The 8,637-nt window shown below is 42.2% G+C and overlaps 1 protein-coding gene across 1 annotated transcript in view; it reads left to right on the top strand.

The window, feature by feature from the left end:
• The window catches only part of abcc12 (ATP-binding cassette, sub-family C (CFTR/MRP), member 12), a 101,346-nt gene that overhangs the window by 25,624 nt on the left and 67,085 nt on the right, over positions 1 to 8,637 (top strand). The window contains exons 8-9 of the mRNA XM_071400410.1: positions 3,991 to 4,138; positions 5,616 to 5,764. Coding sequence (XP_071256511.1) covers positions 3,991 to 4,138; positions 5,616 to 5,764 — 297 coding nt within the window. The remainder of the gene's footprint in view (positions 1 to 3,990; positions 4,139 to 5,615; positions 5,765 to 8,637) is intronic.

Genomic DNA, 8,637 nt, shown 5'->3' with positions numbered 1-8,637 from the left:
ATGGCCAGACTGACCAGTATGTTGTGTTGTCTGTAGTTTACCATGGCCAGACTGATTAGTAACTGTATGTTGTTGTGTTGTCTGTAGTTTGCCATGGCCAGACTGACCAGTATGTTGTGTTGTCTGTAGTTTACCATGGCCAGACTGACCAGTATGTTGTTGTGTTGAGTGTAGTTTGCCATGGCCAGACTGACCAGTATGTTGTGTTGTCTGTAGTTTACCATGGCCAGACTGACTAGTAACTGTATGTTGTTGTGTTGTCTGTAGTTTACCTTGGCCAGACTGACCAGTATGTTGTTGTGTCGTCTGTAGTTTGCCATGGCCAGACTGACCACTATGTTGTTGTGTTGTCTGTAGTTTACCATGGGCCAGACTGACCAGTATGTTGTTGTGTCGTCTGTAGTTTACCTTGGCCAGACTGACTAGTAACAGTATGTTGTTGTGTCATCTGTAGTTTGCCATGGCCAGACTGACCAGTATGTTGTTGTGTTGTCTGTAGTTTACCAATGGCCAGACTGACCAGTATGTTTTTGTGTTGTCTGTAGTTTGCCATGGGCCAGACTGACCAGTATGTTGTTGTGTCGTCTGTAGTTTGCCATGGCCAGACTGACCAGTATGTTGTGTTGTCTGTAGTTTACCATGGCCAGACTGATTAGTAACTGTATGTTGTTGTGTTGTCTGTAGTTTGCCATGGCCAGACTGACCACTATGTTGTTGTGTTGTCTGTAGTTTGCCATGGCCAGACTGACCACTATGTTGTTGTGTCGTCTGTAGTTTACCATGGCCAGACTGATTAGTAACTGTATGTTGTTGTGTTGTCTGTAGTTTGCCATGGCCAGACTGACCAGTATGTTGTTGTGTTGTCTGTAGTTTACCTTGGCCCGACTGACCAGTATGTTGTTGTGTTGTCTGTAGTTTACCTTGGCCAGACTGACCAGTATGTTTTTGTGTCATCTGTAGTTTACCATGGCCAGACTGACCACTATGTTGTTGTGTTGTCTGTAGTTTACCATGGGCCAGACTGACCAGTATGTTGTTGTGTCGTCTGTAGTTTACCTTGGCCAGACTGACCACTATGTTGTTGTGTTGTCTGTAGTTTTCCATGGGCCAGACTGACCAGTATGTTGTTGTGTTGTCTGTAGTTTACCAATGGCCAGACTGACCAGTATGTTGTTGTGTTGTCTGTAGTTTGCCATGGGCCAGACTGACCAGTATGTTGTTGTGTCGTCTGTAGTTTACCATGGGCCAGACTGACCAGTATGTTGTTGTGTCGTCTGTAGTTTACCATGGCCAGACTGATTAGTAACTGTATGTTGTTGTGTTGTCTGTAGTTTGCCATGGCCAGACTGACCAGTATGTTGTGTTGTCTGTAGTTTGCCATGGGCCAGACTGACCAGTATGTTGTGTTGTCTGTAGTTTACCATGGGCCAGACTGACCAGTATGTTGTTGTGTTGTCTGTAGTTTACCATGGCCAGACTGACTAGTAACTGTATGTTGTTGTGTTGTCTGTAGTTTGCCATGGCCAGACTGACCAGTATGTTGTGTTGTCTGTAGTTTACCATGGCCAGACTGATTAGTAACTGTATGTTGTTGTGTTGTCTGTAGTTTGCCATGGCCAGACTGACCAGTATGTTGTGTTGTCTGTAGTTTACCATGGCCAGACTGACCAGTATGTTGTTGTGTTGAGTGTAGTTTGCCATGGCCAGACTGACCAGTATGTTGTGTTGTCTGTAGTTTACCATGGCCAGACTGACTAGTAACTGTATGTTGTTGTGTTGTCTGTAGTTTACCTTGGCCAGACTGACCAGTATGTTGTTGTGTCGTCTGTAGTTTGCCATGGCCAGACTGACCAATATGTTGTTGTGTTGTCTGTAGTTTACCATGGGCCAGACTGACCAGTATGTTGTTGTGTCGTCTGTAGTTTACCTTGGCCAGACTGACTAGTAACAGTATGTTGTTGTGTCATCTGTAGTTTGCCATGGCCAGACTGACCAGTATGTTGTTGTGTTGTCTGTAGTTTACCAATGGCCAGACTGACCAGTATGTTTTTGTGTTGTCTGTAGTTTGCCATGGGCCAGACTGACCAGTATGTTGTTGTGTCGTCTGTAGTTTGCCATGGCCAGACTGACCAGTATGTTGTGTTGTCTGTAGTTTACCATGGCCAGACTGATTAGTAACTGTATGTTGTTGTGTTGTCTGTAGTTTGCCATGGCCAGACTGACCACTATGTTGTTGTGTTGTCTGTAGTTTGCCATGGCCAGACTGACCACTATGTTGTTGTGTCGTCTGTAGTTTACCATGGCCAGACTGATTAGTAACTTTATGTTGTTGTGTTGTCTGTAGTTTGCCATGGCCAGACTGACCAGTATGTTGTTGTGTTGTCTGTAGTTTACCTTGGCCCGACTGACCAGTATGTTGTTGTGTTGTCTGTAGTTTACCATGTGCCAGACTGACCAGTATGTTGTTGTGTTGTCTGTAGTTTACCTTGGCCAGACTGACCAGTATGTTGTTGTGTCGTCTGTAGTTTACCATGGCCAGACTGACCACTATGTTGTTGTGTTGTCTGTAGTTTACCATGGGCCAGACTGACCAGTATGTTGTTGTGTTGTCTGTAGTTTACCTTGGCCCGACTGACCAGTATGTTGTTGTGTTGTCTGTAGTTTACCATGGGCCAGACTGACCAGTATGTTGTTTGTTGTCTGTAGTTTACCTTGGCCAGACTGACCAGTATGTTGTTGTGTCGTCTGTAGTTTACCATGGCCAGACTGACCACTATGTTGTTGTGTTGTCTGTAGTTTGCCATGGCCAGACTGACCAGTATGTTGTTGTGTCGTCTGTAGTTTACCATGGCCAGACTGACCACTATGTTGTTGTGTTGTCTGTAGTTTACCATGGGCCAGACTGACCGGTATGTTGTTGTGCTGTCTGTAGTTTACCATGGGCCAGACTGACCAGTATGTTGTTGTGTTGTCTGTAGTTTACCATGGGCCAGACTGACCGGTCTGTTGTTGTGTTGTCTGTAGTTTACCATGGGCCAGACTGACCAGTATGTTGTTGTGTCGTCTGTAGTTTACCTTGGCCAGACTGACTAGTAACAGTATGTTGTTGTGTCGTCTGTAGTTTGCCATGGCCAGACTGACCAGTATGTTGTTGTGTTGTCTGTAGTTTACCAATGTTCAGACTGACCAGTATGTTGTGTTGTCTGTAGTTTGCCATGGGCCAGACTGACCAGTATGTTGTTGTGTTGTCTGTAGTTTACCATGGGCCAGACTGACCAGTATGTTGTTGTGTTGTCTGTAGTTTACCTTGGCCAGACTGACTAGTAACAGTATGTTGTTGTGTCGTCTGTAGTTTGCCATGGCCAGACTGACCAGTATGTTGTTGTGTTGTCTGTAGTTTGCCATGGGCCAGACTGACCAGTATGTTGTTGTGTCGTCTGTAGTTTACCATGGGCCAGACTGACCAGTATGTTGTTGTGTCGTCTGTAGTTTACCATGGCCAGACTGATTAGTATGTTGTTGTGTTGTCTGTAGTTTACCATGGCCAGACTGACTAGTAACTGTATGTTGTTGTGTTGTCTGTAGTTTGCCATGGGCCAGACTGACCAGTGTGTTGTTGTGTCGTCTGTAGTTTACCATGGGCCAGACTGACCAGTATGTTGTTGTGTCGTCTGTAGTTTACCATGGCCAGACTGATTAGTATGTTGTTGTGTTGTCTGTAGTTTACCATGGGCCAGACTGACCAGTATGTTGTTGTGCCGTCTGTAGTTTACCATGGGCCAGACTGACCAGTATATTGTTGTGTTGTCTGTAGTTTGCCATGGCCAGACTGACCAGTATGTTGTGTTGTCTGTAGTTTGCCATGGGCCAGACTGACCAGTATGTTGTTGTGTTGTCTGTAGTTTACCATGGGCCAGACTGACCAGTATGTTGTTGTGTTGTCTGTAGTTTACCTTGGCCAGACTGATCAGTATGTTGTGTTGTCTGTAGTTTGCCATGGCCAGACTGATCCAAGTGTTCAGGAGGAAAGCGGTGAGCGTCACAGACACTCGTGTCCGCACCATGAACGAGGTTCTCACCTGCATCAAACTCATCAAGATGTACGCCTGGGAAACCTCCTTCCAGAAGAAAATCACCGGTAAGGAAGAGTAGGGTCACCACAGGATGTTAAGAAGCTGTCTAAACAGGATACTGAAGGTGTTATTGGCCAAATAACATTTACTGATCATATAACACAGTCAATGGTATTTATTGAGACATTGATTTACTGATAATATAACACAGTCAATGGTATTTATTGAGATATTGATGAACTGATAATATAACACAGTAAATGGTATTTATTGAGACATTGATTTATTGATAATATAACATAGTAAATGGTATTTATTGAGACATTGATTTATTGATAATATAACACAGTAAATGGTATTTATTGAGACATTGATTTTTTAATTGATTAGTTGAATGTATTGGATCATTAAAATAGAAGCCTGCTCCAGCAGGAGACAACATCATTCACTATAATTGGGAAAATGTTGTTAATTCATCTGTTATCTGGTATATCTGGTATATCTGGTATATCTGGTATATCTGGTATCTGGTATATCTGGTATCTGGTATATCTGGTATATCTGGTATATCTGGTATATCTGGTATCTGGTATATCTGGTATATCTGGTATATCTGTTATCTGGTATATCTGGTATCTGGTATATCTGGTATATCTGGTATCTGGTATATCTGGTATATCTGGTATATATGGTATCTGGTATATCTGGTATCTGGTATATCTGGTATATCTGGTATCTGGTATATCTGGTATATCTGGTATATCTGGTATATCTGGTATCTGGTATATCTGGTATATCTGGTATATCTGGTATATCTGGTGTATCTGGTGTATCTGGTGTATCTGTTATAATTGGGAACATGTAGTTAATTCATCGGTTGTCTGTTATATCATGTACAGTGACTATAGAAAACCTTGCGTAGAAATGTGTGTAAATACAACCCTATCTCAAGGTCAAGTTTTCAGAAGACCGAGGTGGGTTTCCTCTCTTTTTGCCTGGGCTTTGCTCCTTTTCATATTTATTTTGATCCTGACAAACTCCCCAGTCCCTGCCGATGACAAGCATACCCATAACATGATGCTGCCACCACAATAGTTGAAAATACAGAGGGTTTCACTCTGTTGTGTTGTATTGGTTTTGATCCAACCCTTTTCCCTGCCGATGACACCCTCTGTCTATCGTTGTCTCTGATTGGGAATCATACTTAGGCGGCCTGTTTTGCCACCTTAGTTGTGGGTAGTTGTCTGTGTTAGTGGCCTGTGTAGCCCTAGTCAGCTTCACGTTCGTTTTTTTGTTGTTTCCTGTTTTTTCTTGGCGACATTCATAATAAGAAGAAATGTCCGCTCACCACGCTGCAACTTGATCCGGTCATTTCCACCCTGACGACGATCGTGACGAGAACGTTTGGTAGAAATCTTTCATTAGAGCGTTGTGTACAGTGTATACAGATACAGTGTGTTTGGATATAGTGCCATTTAAAGGGAATAGGGAGCCATATAGGGCACGTGCCATATCTGCCGTCGTGTGTTTCCCCCCCATCAGACATCAGGAAGAAGGAGAAGCAGCTGCTGGAGATGGCTGGCTACACCCAGAGTATCAACTCCTCCATCACAACCATCATCCCCACCCTGGCAACCATCCTCACCTTCGTGGTCCACACCCTGCTGGGCCTGCCCCTCGGCACCTCGGAAGTGAGTAGTATACCTAATACCTAGTCCTAATACCTAGTCCTAATACCTAGTCCTAATACCTAGTCCTAATACCTAGTCCTAATACCTAGACCTAATACCTAGTCCTAATACCTAGTCCTAATACCTAGTCCTAATACCTAGTCCTAATACCTAGTCCTTATACCTAGTCCTAATACCTAGTCCTAATACCTAGTCCTTATACCTAGACCTAATACCTAGTCCTAATACCTAGTCCTAATACCTAGTCCTAATATCTAGTCCTAATACCTAGTCCTAATACCTAGTCCTAATATCTAGACCTAATACCTAGTCCTAATACCTAGACCTAATACCTAGTCCTAATACCTAGTCCTAATACCTAGTCCTAATACCTAGTCCTTATACCTAGACCTAATACCTAGTCCATATACCTAGTCCTAATACCTAGTCCATATACCTAGACCTAATACCTAGACTTAATACCTAGTCCTAATACCTAGTCCTAATACCTAGTCCTAATACCTAGTCCTAATACCTAGTCCTAATACCTAGTCCTAATACCTAGTCCTTATACCTAGACCTAATACCTAGTCCATATACCTAGTCCTAATACCTAGTCCATATACCTAGACCTAATACCTAGACTTAATACCTAGTCCTAATACCTAGTCCTAATACCTAGTCCTAATACCTAGTCCATATACCTAGTCCATATACCTGGACCTAATATCTAGTCCTAATACCTAATACCTAGTCCACATACCTAGTCCATATACCTAGTCCTAATACCTAGTCCTAATACCTAGTCCTAATACCTAGACCTAATACCTAGACCTAATACCTAGACCTAATACCTAGACCTAATACCTAGACCTAATACCTAGACCTAATACCTAGTCCTAATACCTAGACCTAATACCTAGTCCTAATACCTAGTCCTAATACCTAGTCCTAATACCTAGACCTAATACCTAGTCCTAATACCTAGTCCTAATACCTAGTCCTAATACCTAGTCCTAATACCTAGTCCTAATACCTAGTCCTAATACCAAGTCTAGTCATACTGAGTAGATATGTCTATAGTCTTTAGCTCAGCAGGCTAACATAGTCAGCTATGAATACAGTAGTACCTAATGAAAGACCTTTAGCTCAGCAGGCTAACATAGTCCGCTATGAGTAGTACCTAATGAAAGACCTTTAGCTCAGAGGGCTAACATAGTCAGATATGAATACAGTATTACCTAATGAAAGGCCTTTAGCTCAGAGGGCTAACATAGTCAGCTATGAATACAGTAGTACCTAATGAAAGGCCTTTAGCTCAGAGGGCTAACATAGTCAGCTATGAGTAGTACCTAATGAAAGACCTTTAGCTTAGAGGGCTAACATAGTCAGCTATGAGTACAGTATTACCTAATGAAAGACCTTTAGCTCAGAGGGCTAACATAGTCCGCTATGAGTAGTACCTAATGAAAGACCTTTAGCTCAGAGGGCTAACATAGTCAGCTATGAATACAGTATTACCTAATGAAAGACCTTTAGCTCAGAGGGCTAACATAGTCAGCTATGACTACAGTATTACCTAATGAAAGACCTTTAGCTCAGAGGGCTAACATAGTCAGATATGAATACAGTATTACCTAATGAAAGGCCTTTAGCTCAGAGGGCTAACATAGTCAGATATGAATACAGTAGTACCTAATGAAAGGCCTTTAGCTCAGAGGGCTAACATAGTCAGCTATGACTACAGTATTACCTAATGAAAGACCTTTAGCTCAGAGGGCTAACATAGTCAGATATGACTACAGTAGTACCTAATGAAAGGCCTTTAGCTCAGAGGGCTAACATAGTCAGATATGAATACAGTAGTACCTAATGAAAGACCTTTAGCTCAGAGGGCTAACATAGTCAGATATGACTACAGTATTACCTAATGAAAGGCCTTTAGCTCAGAGGGCTAACATAGTCAGCTATGAGTAGTACCTAATGAAAGACCTTTAGCTCAGATGGCTAACATAGTCAGATCTGAATACAGTAGTACCTAATGAAAGACCTTTAGCTCAGAGGGCTAACATAGTCAGCTATGAGTAGTACCTAATGAAAGACCTTTAGCTCAGATGGCTAACATAGTCAGCTATGACTACAGTAGTACCTAATGAAAGACCTTTAGCTCAGAGGGCTAACATAGTCAGATATGAGTAGTACCTAATGAAAGACCTTTAGCTCAGAGGGCTAACATAGTCAGCTATGACTACAGTATTACCTAATGAAAGACCTTTAGCTCAGAGGGCTAACATAGTCAGCTATGAATACAGTAGTACCTAATGAAAGACCTTTAGCTCAGAGGGCTAACATAGTCAGCTATGAATACAGTAGTACCTAATGAAAGACCTTTAGCTCAGAGGGCCAACATAGTCAGCTATGAATACAGTAGTACCTAATGAAAGACCTTTAGCTCAGAGGGCTAACATAGTCAGCTATGAGTAGTACCTAATGAAAGACCTTTAGCTCAGAGGGCTAACATAGTCAGATATGAATACAGTAGTACCTAATGAAAGACCTTTAGCTCAGATGGCTAACATAGTCAGCTATGAGTAGTACCTAATGAAAGACCTTTAGCTCAGAGGGCTAACATAGTCAGCTATGAATACAGTAGTACCTAATGAAAGACCTTTAGCTCAGGAGGCTAACATAGTCAGCTATGAATACAGTATTACCTAATGAAAGACCTTTAGCTCAGCAGGCTAACATAGTCAGCTATGAATACAGTATTACCTAATGAAAGACCTTTAGCTCAGAGGGCTAACATAGTCAGATATGAATACAGTAGTACCTAATGAAAGACCTTTAGCTCAGAGGGCTAACATAGTCAGATATGAATACAGTAGTACCTAATG

Source organism: Salvelinus alpinus, chromosome 5 (genome assembly GCF_045679555.1).
Source record: "Salvelinus alpinus chromosome 5, SLU_Salpinus.1, whole genome shotgun sequence".
In the NCBI taxonomy this organism is placed as follows: domain Eukaryota; kingdom Metazoa; phylum Chordata; class Actinopteri; order Salmoniformes; family Salmonidae; genus Salvelinus; species Salvelinus alpinus.
The sequence above is the reverse complement of the archived record's forward strand: the minus strand, read 5'-3'. Positions and strand labels throughout refer to the sequence as shown.